General features: G+C 46.9%; 1 protein-coding gene across 9 annotated transcripts in view; it reads right to left on the reverse strand.

Annotated features, from left to right (window-relative positions):
• The window catches only part of LOC101953418 (sodium-dependent proline transporter-like), a 45,652-nt gene that overhangs the window by 25,320 nt on the left and 3,025 nt on the right, over positions 1–17,307 (reverse strand). For 3 of the 9 annotated variants that reach the window (XM_065581891.1, XM_065581888.1, XM_065581889.1), the window contains exons 3-4: positions 16,345–16,514; positions 7,273–7,412 (exon numbers count right to left, since the gene is read on the reverse strand). In XM_065581891.1, the coding sequence (XP_065437963.1) occupies positions 7,273–7,412; positions 16,345–16,357 (153 nt within the window). In that variant the 5' untranslated portion in view covers positions 16,358–16,514. Of the gene's footprint in view, positions 1–7,272; positions 7,413–10,741; positions 10,940–13,252; positions 13,405–16,340; positions 16,515–17,307 lie in introns of those variants that run through there. The other 6 variants (XM_065581895.1, XM_065581892.1, XM_065581896.1 and 3 more) reach the window with 6 other exon arrangements.

Consider the following 17,307-nt stretch of genomic DNA (forward strand, 5'->3'; position numbering starts at 1 on the left):
GGGCTGGGACGTAGCGCGTACAGCTCCCCCAACTCACAAGTTCCCTGGTCGGCGAGGAGTGGGATCCGGGGAAAGGTTTCTCGTTTGCGCACAGTACAGAACCCCGGCACAGATCAGCACCTGCTCCTTAGCTGGGCTCAGGGCTGGACCAGCAGAGGGGGATGCAGCCAGGACGGAGGTGCACTGGCAGTGATGTCGTCGGGGTAGGACGGGAGGCTGAAAGCAAGGAGCACGCTGCACCGGCAGAGGTATCTGGCTGCACAGGGGAGCAGCGTGTGCATGCTGCAGGGAAGTGCTGTCCATCTCCGGCCAGCACTGCCAGTCCCTCGCTGGTGTGAGCGCTAAACTCGTGCACGAGGCCTGCTGAGAGAGAGGGAATTTGAACGGGTTTGTGTCAGGGGCAGCAGCTCCCCTCCTGTCCCTGCGTGTAACATGGCAGGTGCGTACGGGTAGGCCAGCCCCAGTAGGCCCTAGAGAATCCAGATCCACACGCGGGAGGGGTGGGGAAGCCAGCGACTTGGCACCAGTTATCTCAGCATTGAACTCTGGCTCCCTGCAGAGCGGGCTCAGGTCCCAATCTCACACCTGCGCTGCGGTACCAGAGGGCTCCCCATCACCTCTCCCCGGCCCCCCCTTGTAAGGGGCACGGCACCACCAGTCTGCCTGCTCCCAGAGCAGAGCTATCACACGGGATGGGAAGGAAGCCTGGAGGCTGGGCACAAGGGACCCAGAGCTGCAACATTTGGATCCACCCCAAAATCTGCATCTGGCCGTCTTGTTGTACTTAAAGTACTGCACAGGATCTTTTCAGGGGGAATAAGACAAAACGCCACATTTATTAGTGATACATGTATTCCTTAACACTGTATTATATGCATATAATATATTACACTTACACTCACACACACACACACACAAACACACTCCGTCTTGTTGTTACCAATTAGTTGCTCCCCTTACCTTCACTGGCCAGGTGAGTTAGATGGGGGAGGGGGTGGAGCCGGGCTTCTGCCGATCCGGATCGATGCTCCCATTTTGACAAGACGAGACCCGGGGTCCTCTGCAAGACACCTCACTTTTATAGCAGCTTTCCTCTTATGCAAATCTATACCAGATTCAAACTCTGTGTCTGTGTCCATTGGTCTTTTGTGCTGCTTTCTTTTGAGTGTTGTCCCAATGCTGCAAAGAGGGTGTTTCCAAAAGAAGGTGCTCGCTTCTAACCCCCGAGGCCGTCAGTATGTCTGCTTGTCTTTAATGAGCCCACTTGACACGTTTTATTGTCCTAGGGTCTGGCTCCCAGCCCCTCTCCAACAGTTGAGGCTGTCTGGAGGTGCTGCCTTCCATGCCTTCCTCATTCACACCTCATTCATTCAACAGGGCAATTGATTAAGAGTGGGGGGGGGGGGGGGGAGAGCTCTTGTTCTACTGCTAGCAAAAAGAATTTTTTTTTCTATCTTATTCTATCCTTAGGGGCTATAATATTATACCAAGGGCAATGCAAAGTTTCTAAATGAGGCTTTGATACAAAGTTCCATGAAAACAGAGGTCACACGTGGGTAGACCCACCACAAGGTTATATGAAGAGGCACAATGTAAAGTCATATGAAAATTATCAGAGATTGATCTACAGTCTCTAGCATCAGCAGGGCCAGCCCCAGGCCTATGGGACTCCAGCCAGCTCACACTCCACCTATCTCACCTCTCACTGCCTCTGGCACCGAGGGGGAAGGGCGCTGGAGGCAGCAGAGCCAGCGGGCACCCTGAGAGAGAGGCAGGCTGAAGCAAATGGCAGGACAGGGCTTGATTAGTGCCTAGGACACCAGAGGAAGGAAGGAGCAGAGAGAAAGGGCTGCAGGGAACGTGGCAGATGCATGACTCCCAGGACTCTCGGCAGCGGCTGCCGGCAGCGTTGATATGAGTGGAGCAGTGGACTTCACGGTCTGCCAATCTGCAGGGACAGTTAGCAGCAGTGATTGAGTGGGGGGAAGATTTCACCCAAATCAGACTGCACGGTGGGAGCTGAGTGAGCCCTCGACACTCCCCCGACTGAGGTCAGCTCTGCTCCTTGAACCCTAACAGCAGCCGGGATGCTCTGGTGGAAGCCGGAGACCTTGGGAGCCGGCAGCAGCTTCTCCCTTTTCTCCCTTAGAAGTTCCTGGGGTGGGGTCTCAGGAGGCAGGACACTGTATTTTATACAGCGCTACACTGAGAAGAGCCAGTCGCCAGCAGAGACGGAGCTGGAAAAACCAGGTCAGAGCCAGCAGGCAGAACCGAGAACGTAGGGACCAGTCCAGTGAGTGCTGGGGACGCTCAGTGCCCTAGAGAAGCCAGTGGGGCCCAAAGGGGTTCAGCACCCAACCGGGTCAGATCCTTAAGTTATAAACTCCTCTGGACTGAGTGTAATCAAAGCACCATGCTCTGGCATTGAAGACTGTCAGGTTGAAACACACACAGGCAGCATGGTTTGGAGCACCGGCCACAGGGCCAGGAACTCATGAGTTCTAATCCCAGCTCTGCCACTGATTGGCTGCGGAGCCTTGGGCAGACCACTTAACCTTTGTGACTCAATTTCCCCATCTGTGAAATAGGGATAATGATATTTAATCATCTACCCCACAGGGGAGGATTATTAGTCAGTGCTGTCAGAGCCCACTGTAAATTATGTGTCTTGACTTAAATTTCCCTTTTGAAACAATGGGTTAGGTCATGGAAAAACTGTTTCACAAAACACAACTGCTCTGGAAAATGGCCGTAGAGGGGGTCACAGAATCCCAGATCCAGCACGTTCTCCCAACCCCACCTCTGCCTCGAAGAATTACAGAAACCATAAGAGTGACTGGAGGTCAGAGCTCGTTTTGGAGCAAGGCTGATTATTATGGAAATTGAATACTCTGCACCAGTGCTTAATTTGTAATGAAAGAGGTTCAGGACTCAAGCAATGAGGTGCCAGGTCTCAAGCAATTCTTTTACATTCATAACTGATGCAGCAATTCAGAGGCGCCGGGGCTCGGGACCGCCAGGCCCGGAGGTGCCGGGACCACCACAAATTAAGCCTTTTCTGCACTTACAGCCTCACTCAAAAGATCTGAAAGTCCTGCACAAACATGAATTTGTCTTAGCCAGGCTGGTCAGTATTGTCACCCCTGGTTTAGAAATGGGGCAACTGAGGCACACAGTGATGAAGTGACAAGCCAAAGGTCACACCAAGTGGCAGTAGCAGAGTAACCGAACCTAGAAACCCTAACTTCCAGGCCCCTACTTGAACTATTAGAGAATGCTACCTCCAACCTCACTTCTCTCAAACTAAGATTGTTTTTAGGGAAAGACACAACATTTCCTGTCTGTGTAGGGTGGGAGGGGCAAGGATTCTGATAGCCAAACTGGGCGGGAGGCAGACGTTCTCTCGGCCCCTTAGCACTGGCCGTACTACCTGCAGAGACTCCATGGATGGATAAAACAGACTCAATGCCTGCAAAAGGTGCTCATAGCTGATCCGTGGAACACCATGCTGCCAGCACACTCTTACCTCCCCAGTTCTCGGTCACACCCACTCGTCGCATTGTCTTAACTTACACCACAAGCTCTCTTACTATGCATTCCTACAGCACCCACCCACACAACGGGGCTCGATCCTGAGTGGGGCCTCCGGGCGCCTATGCAATTAGTCATTTTAACTGGCTCTAAATCCTGGCACAATTCTTACCACCTCCCCACGCTTCTCTTGTAATGGGTGTTTTCAGCTTCACACCCACCCCTGCTCCCTCAGAAGTCGGTAACAGCAGCAAAGCACATTCCCCAAAGTGGCACGTCGTATTGCTCAAGTCTATGTCGCCAGCTGCCTGCCGGTCATTTCCCAGCCTTGGAGGCCACATCCAAGGCACAACAGCCTCTGCATGCTGGGAAGCAGAAAACAAGTGACAAAATACCACAGGGCCGTGCCACGTCTCTGTGCTCACACGCGGTTTCCCATGAGTTTTTAGTTCTGTTCATGCACGGAAGAGGTATTGCATGAGCAACAGCTGCCCTGACCACAGCCCCACTTTAGTTCCCTTGGCCTCTGCGGAGGCTGCTAACAAGAGGGGATCAGTCAGGGCCAGCTTCTGTAGGGTGGATTTTCTGATGTGGAAGCCTTGTTGTCTGCTACAAGCCAGCCAGAGACCCAGACTGGCAGCCACATTGCACATAGGACACTAGACACCCAACCCTACCAAAAAAGGCTGTACTAGCTGCCACAGTGGTGTTAAGGACGGGTCGGCCAGTTTAACGGAGGAAGGATGGACTAAGGGTTAAGGTACTGGAGTGGGACCCAGTAAATCTAGGTTCTATTCCCAGGACTTCCAGTGATACCTTGGGCCAATCACTTAGTCTCCCGGTGCCTCAGTATCCCCGCCTGTAAAAGGAGGGTGACAATGACTCCCCCCAACAGGAGTGTTGTGAAGACTAATATACATGAGGTGCTCAGATACGACAGCGACCATGTAAGTGTCTAGACCTGGAACAGTGTAGCTCGAGCAGTCAGGTGTGTTTAGCGTACGTGTATTATTGTATACGATGTGGCCCCTTAGTTCCAAGAGGCTATTGCTTAAGTAGTCAGCAGGGAGAACCTCCTTCCAGTGGCACTCTAGTGGGTAGCTCAACAGGCTGCCCCTGCCTGCCTTCCAGACATGGACAGACACTGTCTGAAAAGCATGGTATCCAGGGGAAATTCATAAGGGGCCGAGGGGGTGCCATCTCTCTGAACACCTTACATTTATTATTTTTATTATCTTCGCGCCTAGGAGCCCTAGTCTGGCACTGGCCCCTGGCAGAGACAAGATACTAGGCGAGATGGACCATTGGCCTGACACCGTGCGGCTGTTCTTATGTTCTTGGTCAAGGAGCAGGAACTCCATTGCGCTAGGCGCTGGAACTCCATTGCGCTAGGCGCTGTACAGACACAGAACAAAACAATGGGCCGTGCCCCCAAAAGCTCATGGTTGAAAACAAGCGATGAAGAGACAGACCGATGGGGGAGCACAACGAGGCCATCCTGCTCTGCCGTTAGCAGCGGTCTCAGGACACCGGCCGGTTTTTTTGTAGGCCTCACGGCAAAGGAGAGTTTTGTGGCGAGATTCGAAGGCGGACAGTGAGGTAGCTCTGTGAGCGATTACAGGGAGGGCCTTGCAGGCGTGTGGGGCAGCGTGAGAGAAAGCACAAAGCTGTTTGTTTCGAAAGCTAACAGGTGGGTAACGGAGACTGGTGCTCTTGGCCTGGCCCTGTTAACAACAGAGGCAGACAGAGCCCATTCGGACCCTGCTGAGCCCGAGCGGCGTATTCGTTACACCCAGGCTGGCACTCTGTGTGTCACAGTGTTATTGTGCAGTTATCTCAATTCCATAGCTATCGTCTCTGTGTACAGTAAACACACCAGGGCCGGCTGAGCCACCGCCCTCGGGTGGGTGCCGTCATGTGGTACCGCCCAGCAAAACCCTGATCGTTCACATTCCTTTCAGCAGGAGGCCTGCACGGAGTCACAAGTTGGGCTCTGCGATGGCAGGACCTCAGGCGAGAGTGCCCCAAAGACTACTGGGGGGCAGGGAGGGGAGGTGGGAGATCAGAGAGCTGCCATGAGCCATGATAACAGGGGACGTGTATGGGATCAGGAGTTTGCCAGTCCCCGTCCCAGCCCCCTTATCAGGAGGGGAGATGGGGCCGATCTGCATGGTGCCCCCCGCATGCAGTTGTGCTGTTTGTGGTAGGACCAGTGCTGATGACAGGGCCCTGTTGCTTTTCTCTGGGGTGCAGCAACACAAGAACAATTGCCAGAAACCTGAAAGGGCAGCCACACCCCAGCATAGCCTGCAGCTCTCTCAGACAGGCCGGCTTTACATGACTAACGCCCATGGCAGGGTCCCCTGGAAACCCAGCTGCACAGAACCAAAAGGCCCAGGATGGCAGCTCTGAGCAGTAGACATCCTTTGCCTCTGTGGACCCTGCGCTGCTAACCCACAGCACCACACGCTTAGTCACATGGGGGCTGCAAAGGCAAGAAGAGGAAGAGGGCTCTGTCTATTTCAGTCTCCTACACAGACACTCTGGGAGCCGCAAACATTAGTCACATCTGCTCAGTGCCATCAGGGTACGGGCTACGGTGCATCAACTGAGTCTGATGTATGGGAAATACACCAGCCACAGTCTTTCCTGCATGCCTGCAGAAAGTCAGACTAAATTAGTGGGGTGGAGAGAGTCTGGTGCATCTCACTTGGATCAAGAGAGCACTGCATTCTGGGAGTTCTATTCTCCACAGGTCTCACCCTCCTCCCTCATATTAAAGGAGAAGGCAGGTGCAAACTGTTTCATTTCCTGCATTAGGTGAAACTTTTATGCACCTGGCAAGTTGTGAGTGTCACCACATCAGCGTGGGAAACCCTGTTCCAGACAAGGGATGGGAAAGATCCGGATAGGATTTATGGTCTAGGAGTTTTTATACTCCTCTGTTGGTGGATTGTGATGATAAACTATCAGAGCTAGAGGCACAAAAATAGGAAACACCACCACTATACAGCTACACGCCAAAGGTTATAAATGATCTGATTTAAGCCTTTTTGAGCTTGGATTCTTTGTAACCAGATGCAATATGTACTATCTTAAAGGTGCTTCGGGGATTAAACACACACACAAAATCCCTCCACGGAAATCCAGAACTAAGGCAATTAGTGGGCCAGATTCCAATCTCAGTCACTCCAGCAGAGACCCACAGGAACACCAATGAAGCAAACAGAGTCATCACTCCAAATCTACCTGTGTAATCAACCAAGATCAGCATCTGTAGCAGCCTGCTACAGGCTAATGGGGAAGGAGGTGCAGGAGAACCCTGCTTATGGTAGGAGCTACAAAATGTAACAACAAGGGGAGTTAAATACACACAGCCAGCTTGGCAACTCTGAACTCCATGGCTTTTGATGGGAGCCTGTCACCTCTAGGTCACAAGTTCAAGCCAAGCCCAGCCCAGCCAACGCCGGGAGAGGAAGAACTGGAAAGTTTGGTGCTCAGGTGAAAGTAGTTGTGTGCATGGCATGTCTCAGACATATGCTCAAATCTCAACAGGGAGTGATCCCAGCTGAACGGGGGCCTCAAGAGCTCCCCCTTCCTAAGTCATGATTCAGGTGGGGAAGCCTGCCCTAGGGCTGCCAATCTGCACCCAGTCCGGGGATAATCAGAGACTCGCAGCCCCATCCCCAGACACCTAGAGAAGAAGAGTCCTAGTCCTAGCCCAAGCCCTGCTATACTCACCGGCATCACAGTCGCTGGCATTTCCTGCTCCGGGAAGTCACTCTGCCTTACACCCTCGGCGGACCATTGTTCAGGGAACAGCTTCATCCCAAGCCTGCGGGTGAATGAAAGGAGCCGGCGGAGGAAGAACCTACTCCAGCCTAAGCCACGGCAAGGGAGGAAGAGACACAGACATTAGGGAACTGTAGCCCATATCGCTCTCACCTGGGGGCCAGGTGAAGCCCCGCCCCTTAGCCTCACATGTCACCTGGATTCTTCACAGTAACCAGAACCCACCCTCACTCAGGCAAGGCAGCTCTCCCCAAGCTTAAAGAGACACGGTCCCTTTCTGTGCATGCAGCAGGCAAAGGAATAAAGGAGATGTCACACAGCGGGAGGCTGAATTACTATGCATCCGAAGAAGTGGGCTATAGTCCACGAAAGCTTATGCTCTAATAAACTTGTTAGTCTCTAAGGTGCCACAAGTCCTCCTGTTCTTCTTTTTGTGAATTACTATTGTTGCCTGCCTGGGAAGGTCTTAAGGAGCTGTGTGCTTTGCAGATATGTGAAGAGACATGGTCCCTGCCCTAAGGAGCTTGCTTATGGGCATCTCCCATCTTTGGCAGGGACCAGGAACACAACTTGGTAATTAGGATTAATTCATTAATGTTTGTGCAGTGCTAATTACACATCACTCACCTCCCTTGGGGGCAACAAAGTGTCAGGATCAATGTGGGGAAAGGGGCAAAGATTCATAGATGTCCCTGCAAGCCAAACTGTACCCTTCAGCCCTCCCCAAGGATGGACCTGACCCTTCGCTTCTCCCCAAAATTCAACCTGACTTCTCATCTCCTGGACTTGGTGGAATGGGGGACGTGTTCTGCTTTGTACGCAAGAGGGTGCAGGCTCAATCCTTCTAGAGAGAGCGCTGGCCCATTGGTGAGGGTGCTAGCTGGGCACTTAAACAACCCAAAAAGAACAGGAGTACTTGTGGCACCTTAGTGACTAACAAATTTATTAGAGCATAAGCTTTCGTGGACTACAGCCCACTTCTTCGGATGCATATAGAGTGGAACATCTATTGAGGAGATGTATATACACATACAGAGAGCATGAACAGGTGGGAGTTGTCTTACCAACTCTGAGAGACCAATTAAGTAAGAGAAAAAAACTTTTGAAGTAATAATCAAGATAGCCCAGTACAGACAGTTTGATGCAGAGTTTCATGCTCTCTGTATGTGTGTATATATATCTCCTCAATATATGTTCCACTCTATATGCATCCGAAGAAGTGGGCTGTAGTCCACGAAAGCTTATGCTCTAATAAATTTGTTAGTCTCTAAGGTGCCACAGTACTCCTGTTCTTTTTGCGGATACAGACTAACATGGCTGCTACCCTGAAACCTAAACAACCCAAGTTCAATTCCTTACTCTGCCCCAGATTTCCCATTTGACCTTGGTCAAGTCTCTTCGTATCTGTTTGCCTCAGTTTCGATAATTGCCCTGTCCTACCTCTCCCTCACTGGTTGTTGTGACATTAAAGATTGTACAGTGCTGAAATGCTATAATAATAGGAGCCATATAAGTCCTTACAATAGAGAGGTAACTTCAGCCTCACTAGTGAACAGATTTTTGGATATGTAAGGTGTGGTGAGCTATTCCTAAATGGACCGTTCAGAACAGTTGCGGTCTCAGGAAGCTCTTTGAAATGGTTTACAACTTTCAGGCTGACCTAAGCGTGGGCAGAAGCTCTCAGGCAGAATTTATTTAGCTGCCCATTAGGTACTGCTATTCTTATCTGCAGAGCCAAGGGAAGTGTCTCAAAGACCTCCTTTAGCATATTCTCACATTGAGCTACACTTCCCTCGCAGATGCATCTTAACACTGACGTCACTGAAAGCATTATGTTAAAAGAACATTGAGATTCTCATGGGTAATAATTTATGCATGCCAGAAAGAGTCCAAAAGGCATTTATACACAAGACACACAATGGTGTCCTTAAGAGCCACTGCTTAATCCACTGCTCTTTCTAGGCTGCAGAAAAGACTGTACATTGTCTTGTCGGAAATAACACATGTTCATGCATTTGTAGACTGTATCAAATGAATAGAGGCAAATATTTCCTACTTTTGGGGTACTTCCCCATGTAACCTGAACACTAGGCTTAGCAGAATTGTTACGAATTTAAATGGATCGTATCAATGTTTATTTTGAAACCATTTAAATGTGTATGTATTTCAATTGTCACATTTGTATCAGACAATAGTTATTTAATGACAGTAAACAGAGATTCAAAGAGCTAAAGCTCTAGAATGTTGACACACAAATTGACAATCTCACATGTCAAAATATATAAAGTAAATATCCTAATAAGTTCTCAAGCAGCATTTTTCTTACTTTGCCTATTTGTAAATTTTGATTATTATCATTGGAAATATTTGTTCATCTGTGTCTGTACAGTGAAATTGACATTTATTAACATTTACCAATAAAAATGGAATTCTTCCAAGCCTACTTAACACTCATTTAACATAGTTTTTTAAATAGAATTTCCTAGGGTGGGTGTTTTTTAAAAAGAAAAAAAACACAGAGAAAAGGCCACACACCACCATGTCCCTCACAAGGTCCATAGAAGGGAGACCCTCCCTCTATGCCAGGGGTCGGCAACCTTTCAGAAGTGGTGTGTCGAGTCTTCATTTATTCACTCTGATTTAAGGTTTCGCGTGCCAGTCATACATTTTAATGTTTTTAGAAGATCTCTTTCTATAAGTCTATAATATATAATTAAAGTATTGTTGAGAGATGATTCAGTGGTTTGAGCAGTGGTCTGTTAAACCCAGGGTTGAGAGTTCAATCCTTGAGGGGGCCATTTAGGGATCTGGGGCAAAATTGGTACTTGGTCCTGCTAGTGAAGGCAGCGGACTGGACTCGCTGACCTTTCAGGGTCCCTTCCAGCTCTATGAGATGGTATATCTCCATATATATTATTATTATGTAAAGTAAATAAGGTTTTTAAAATGTTTAAGAAGCTTCATTTAAAATTAAATTAAAATGCAGAGAACCCTGGACCAGTAGCCAAGACCCGGGCAGTGTGAGTGCCACTGAAAATCAGCTCGCGTGCAGCCTTTGGCACGCATGCCATAGGTTGCCTACCCCTGCTCTATAGATTCATGGATTCTAGGACTGGAAGGGACCGCGAGAGGTCATCGAGTCCAGTCCCCTGCCCGCATGGCAGGACCAAATACTGTCTAGACCATCCATGATAGACATTTATCTAACCTACTCTTAAATATCTCCAGAGATGGAGATTCCACAACCTCCCTAGGCAATTTATTCCAGTGTTTAACCACCCTGACAGTTAGGAACTTTTTCCTAATGTCCAACCTAAACTTCCCTTGCTGCAGTTTAAGCCCATTGCTTCTTGTTCTATCCTTAGAGGCTAAGGTGAACAAGTTTTCTCCCTCCTCCTTATGACACCCTTTTAAATACCTGAAAACTGCTATCATGTCCCCTTTCAGTCTTCTCTTTTCCAAACTAAACAAATCCAATTCTTTCAGCCTTCCTTCATAGGTCATGTTCTCAAGACTTTTAATCATTCTTGTTGCTCTTCTCTGGATCCTCTCCAATTTCTCCACATCTTTCTTGAAATGCGGTGCCCAGAACTGGACACAATACTTCAGTTGAGGCCTAGCCAGTGCAGAGTAGAGCGGAAGAATGACTTCTCGTGTCTTACTCACAACGGAATCATGTTTGCTTTTTTTGCAACAGCATCACACTGTTGACTCATATTTAGCTTATGGTCCACTATAACCCCTAGATCCCTTTCTGCCGTACTCCTTCCTAGACAGTCTCTTCCCATTCTGTATATGTGAAACTGATTGTTCCTTCCTAAGTGGAGCACTTTGCATTTGTCTTTGTTAAACTTCATCCTGTTTACATCAGACCATTTCTCCAATTTGTCCAGATCATTTTGAATTATGACCCTATCCTCCAAAGCAGTTGCAATCCCTCCCAGTTTGGTATCATCTGCAAACTTAATAAGCACACTTTCTATGCCAATATCTAAGTCGTTGACGAAGATATTGAACAGAGATGGTCCCAAAACAGACCCCTGCGGAACTCCACTTGTTATACCTTTCCAGCAGGATTGGGAACCATTAATAACTACTCTCTGGTTATCCAGCCAGTTATGCACCCACCTTATAGTAGCCCCATCTAAGTTGTATTTGCCTAGTTTATTGATAAGAATATCATGCGAGACTGTATCAAATGCCTTACTAAAGTCTAGGTATACCACATCCACCGCTTCTCCCTTATCCAGAAGACTCGTTATCCTATCAAAGAAAGCTATCAGATTGGTTTGACATGATTTGTTCTTTACAAATCCATGCTGGCTATTCTCTATCACCTTACCACCTTCCAAGTGTTTGCAGATGATTTCCTTAATTACTTGCTCCATTATCTTCCCTGGCACAGAAGTTAAATTAACTGGTCTGTAGTTTCCTTGGTTGTTTTTATTTCCCTTTTTATAGATGGGCACTATATTTGCCCTTTTCCAGTCTTCTAGAATCTCTCCTGTCTCCCATGATTTTCCAAAGATAATAGCTAGAGGCTCAAATACCTCCTCTATTAGCTCCTTGAGTATTCAAGGATGCATTTCATCAGGCCTTGGTGACTTGCCGGCATCTAACTTTTCTAAGTGATTTTTAACTTGTTCTTTTTTTATTTTATCTTCTAAACCTTAGAAGTCATTAAGCATCTCTGCCATTTCCAAGTTTCCTGTTACTGTTTCTCCCTCCTCACTGAGTAGTGGGCCTACCCGTCCTTGGTCTTCCTCTTGCTTCTAATGTATTGATAAAAAGTCTTCTTGTTTCCCTTTATTCCTGTAGCTAGTTTGAGTTCATTTTGTGCCTTTGCCTTTCTAACCTTGTCCCTGCATTCCTGTGTTGTTTGCCTATATTCATCCTTTGTAATCTGTCCTAGTTTCCATTTTTTATATGACTCCTTTTTATTTTGTAGATCATGCAAGATCTCGTGGTTAAGCCAAGGTGGTCTTTTGCCACATTTTCTATCTTTCCTACCCAGCGGAATAGCTTGCTTTTGGGCCCTTAATAGTGTCCCTTTGAAAAACTGCCAACTCTCCTCAGTTGTTTTTCCCTTCAGTTTTGATTCCCATGGGACCTTACCTATCAGCTCTCTGAGCTTACCAAAATCCGTCTTCCTGAAATCCATTGTCTCTATTTTGCTGTTCTCCCTTCTACCCTTCCTTAGAATTGTGAACTCTATGATTTCATGATCACTTTCACCCAAGATGCCTTTTATTTTCAACACCCAGGCTTTTTTTTACCGTAGAGGGTTTACACAGAACCCTGCCTCATTCTCTGTGTCCCTCACAGGATGGGCAGTGAGTGAGATGAGAGTTAGGGCTGGTCCACACTAACCCCCACTTCGAACTAAGATACACAACTTCAGCTACGTTATTCACGTAGCTGAAGTCGAACTATCTTAGTTCGAACTTACCGCGGGTCCACATGCGGCAGGCAGGCTCCCCCGTCGACTCCGCGTACTCCTCTCGTGGAGCAGGAGTACCGGCGTCGACGGCGAGCACTTCGGGGATCGATTTATTGCGTCTAGACAAGACGCGATAAATCGATCCCAGAAGATCGATTGCTTACCGCCGGACCCAGAGGTAAGTATAGACATACCCTTAGAGGAGCCTTGCCTCACTATCTGCACATCATACAAGCCACTCAGGTAGTAAACACACACCCAGATAGGCAGACAGAAAGGGTTCCATGAACGAGACATGGCTTGCATTGAATGAGGTAAGTCTCCCATGCACACCACACCTGTGCATTTTAAAAAAACAGTGCATCTTTAAAATGTACATTAAATAAAGCAAGACCCCACTCTGCACACTTCTCTGCACTGAACTATGCATGTCCTTATCTAATGTGCAAGGCCTGGTGCATGCTTGCAAGGCACACCACAGACACCTACCTGCAATCCAAATATTGGAGCTATTGAAAAGCTGCCGGGCAGCTCTGATCTAGGGAGCAGAGCATGGGTGGCAATGGGAAAGCAGATGTCACTGCAGAACAAGTCTGATTACATCCCCCAATTATTTGTTGTCTCTCCTCGCTCTCTTTTTCCTGTTGAAGTAAAATGGAAAGAAACTTTAGAATAAAAATTCAGAAGTCCTGGATCTCAGCTCCCCAGAGCGTCTGCTCCCCCTGGGTTGATGCAATGGCCCTAAAGGTTTGTTTGCTGGTGCAAATTCAAATGAGAAATAGTAAGGCACAAATTTTGAACGGTGGGGGTGATTAACTACCAGGGGAAGTGATGGATTCTCCATCTCCTGAAAAAAAAATAGGAGTACTTGTGGCACCTTAGAGACTAACAAATTTATTAGAGCATAAGCTTTCGTGGACTACAGCCCACTTCTTCGGATGCATCTGAAGAAGTGGGCTGTAGTGCACGAAAGCGTATGCTCTAATAAATTTGTTAGTCTCTAAGGTGCCACAAGTACTCCTGTTCTTTTTGCGGATACAGACTAACATGGCTGCTGCTCTGAAATCCATCTCCTGAAGTGTCCAAATCTCATTGCAGGATGGGGGTCAATAAAATCATAGAATATCAGGGTTGGAAGGGACCTCAGGAGGTCAACTAGTCCAACTCCCTGCTCAAAGCAGGACCAATCCCCAGACAGATTTTTGCCTCAGATCCCTAAATAGCGCACCCCTCCCCAACGATGGAACTCACAACCCTGGGTTTAGCAGGCCAATGCTCAAACCACTGATAGGTTCGACCCCTATAAACTTATGTGTAATGTGTTAGCTTTTCCCTTTGAGTTTTAATTTTTATTTTCATTTCCAGAGCGCTAATGAATTTTCTGATTGTTTTTCATTTTGAATCAGTGACCTCTAGTGCTCGGTTTGGTTAATTACAAGAGTGTTATAACATTTACATTTACATAGAGCCTAATTTTCAAAGTCAAAGCAAGCTACAGATGCTCAGCATCTCTGAAAATCAGGCCCCCATCCTGCATATCCATGCAGAGAGGATGAGACCTCCGTTATTATTAGACTTGGAAGGCTAGGATTTTTATTAGTAAATGTCACTAACAGAAATTGATGAAAAAAATTTACAAATAGGTAAAGTATGAAAAATGCTGCTTGAAAACTTACGAGAGCTTGATTTAAGGATATCTACTTTGTATGTTGACATGTGTTGTTGAAAATTTTCTTTATAAAGCTTTAACTTTTGAAACTGTCCTTAAATAACTGCTGCCTGACCCCCTAATGTTTGATGACCACATACTTTCCTGCAACTGTAAACATTTAAATTGATAAAAAAAGCTGAAACCTCATAATTTTGTCCAACTGCTAACATTTTAATCGATCAAAATAAAAAAAATGCTTAAACATAGATATGATCTGCTGAAATTATATTTAAAAAAATCAACTTCTGCCAAAGGTTAGTAATTATGGTCTTGTACAGTAAACTCCCCGGAACTAATTTCATTTGAGGGCTGAGCCATATTGCCAGGATTTCAAACTGACCCCACAGACCATGGGCATTTTAAACCTGTGTTTTCCAGTGGCTCTCAACCGTTCCAGACTACTGTATCCCTTTCAGGAGTCTGACTTGTCTTGCGTACCCTCAAGTTTCACCTCACTTAAAAATTACTTGCTTACAAAATCAGACATAAAAATACAAAAGTGTTACAGCACACTAGTACTGAAAAATTGCTGACTTTCTCATTTTTACCATATAATTGTAAAATATATCAATTGGAATATAAATACTGTACTTAAATTTATGTATCATATATAGAGCAGTATAAACAGATCACTGTCTGTATGAAACTTTAGTTTGTATTGACTTCGCTAGTGCTTTTTATGCAGCCTGTTGTAACACTAGGTAAATATCTAGATGAGCTGATGTACCCCGTGGAAGATCTCTGTGTACCCCCAGGGGTACGTGTACCCCTGGTTGAGAACCACTGTTTTAGATCTCTCAGCTATTGCCTTCTCTAGCCTATGGATATCCCAAGGTTTGCATGTGTTACACTTACCAGCACTTCCCACTGACATTAAAGCCCTGGAAGAATAATCACTACAACCCTCCCTTTCCAGTACAGGACGTGGGGGCTGCAATGTGAGATGGGACATGTAAGGAAATACCAAGGAAGGCAGAAGGGTGGGGGTGGTGGGAATAAGAGAGAAACAGGGATAGTGAGGAACATAGAGAAGGGGAGAGGAGGGAATAAAACTGATCCTGTTTCCAGTACATGTGCCTTCTGCCTCCTCCAAGTTAAACAGCCTCCTGGAGAGGAAACGAACCAGCAGAGGACAGCAGTTTGAGCAGTATCTCCACATGCTGGGCACAGCCAGAGGCCACAAGCAGCAGCAGCCACAGTGTTGGTAACGATACACAGGTCAGTGGAACCCGCAATCTGAAAATGTCTGTGACTCGGTAACTTTCAGCCTCTCGCTCTTTTAAAATGATTTTTTTTTAAATATAAATTTGATGTGAATCTAGTACAGGCAAAAGGTGCCAGCCTGGCAGCCCTTGGACAGTGACAATCTTTTCCCAACCCCAGCTTCTATGCAACACAGACAGTGAGGAAGTAGCTTCTCCTGCACTATCCCCACCTGGGCAGAAGGGGTGAGGGGGTAGTTTTAGTCTTCAGGTCTATTCAGCCCTTGGGCTCTTTGCTGAGTATGCCAACCAGCAGGGCAATTGGTGGTCTCTGTGATGTAAATGCCTGTCCATTTGGGACTGGATTTAAGCCATCACCTCCTTTGACAAAAGCCAATCACCAGACAATAACTACTGTTGGAAAGGAGCTAACTTTGAACAGTGATCTCCGCCTGAAAGGCTCTGTATCATTTCCAGTCTCTGGCTCCAGCCAGTTGCTCATCTCCCTGATCTTGTTTTTATCTATCCCTTTTCGTCACCATACTTCGCAGTGAATGGCAATATCTGATCTCTCCTAAGTCCCTGCTTCCCTGCCACAATCCTCTGCCCATTTACTGCCAAACCCAGAACACCACGTTCATTTCTCTGAGTCTGCCTTGCATACCTACCTTTCCATGGCATTTCGGGTGCGCTGCAGGAATCTCACTCAATTCCGTATCTGGATGCCGCTCTTTCCAACCTTTTTTCAGCGGAGCAAAATCCTGAAAAGCAGAAAGTGTCCATTTCATCCAAGTCTACTCCCAGCAGCCATGGTTGGGAGGCTGGAAGATGTGGAAAACTGAACACATCAAAACAAAAAATGAATAAATATATAAATAACTTTCAGCTGAAAAACTTGTTTATCCAAAATCCCGCATCACAAAATCTCCCATTCAGCTGAAAACCCTGTGTATCTTAATGACGTTTATGTCTCCCATCTTGCTTGCATACATAAACCTCCTTCTCTGTGCTGTGATGACAATCTAAGCTGAGTAGTCCAGGAGAAAAAAGGAAGTTGGCCATACAAACTTGTTTTGTTGGAGGGAAATGAAGCAAGAGAAGAGACCTGCCTTGGGCCACTGTGGTAACTTCCACTTCGCAGCATCTTCCATAGCAGGGTTACGGTTACATGACTGCCCAAGGGCCAAACCCTTGTGACAAGAGCCACTGAAGTCTAGTGAGGAAAGCAACCAAGATTTGACCCCACCCAAAAGTAGCTGTAACCTGATTCTCCATCACCCTGCACCCTATGTAGTCAAGTCTGCCTGTGCAAAATGCTGTCAAGTGAGTGTAGAACGGTAGAGTTTTACACCCATTTTACACAGGTGTAAAGTTCACTGATTTCCACAGCAAAACTAGATCATTCTAAACAGTCCCATTGCAGGTGCTTAAGTGTTTTGCATAACAGAGATTGACTGGACGTAAGTATGTAAATAAATAGGCCATGGAGAATCTGGAACCTATACTTCCTTCTTTTTACAGGCCAGATCCTGCAAAGTGCTGAGTGTTAATAACATAGCATAAGAACCTAGATAGGCTAAACTAGAATGTCCACTGACGTCTATAGGAGTTGAGGGCACTGTGTGTTTCTT

This window comes from Chrysemys picta, chromosome 1, assembly GCF_011386835.1.
Source record: "Chrysemys picta bellii isolate R12L10 chromosome 1, ASM1138683v2, whole genome shotgun sequence".
Lineage (NCBI taxonomy): Eukaryota > Metazoa > Chordata > Testudines > Emydidae > Chrysemys > Chrysemys picta.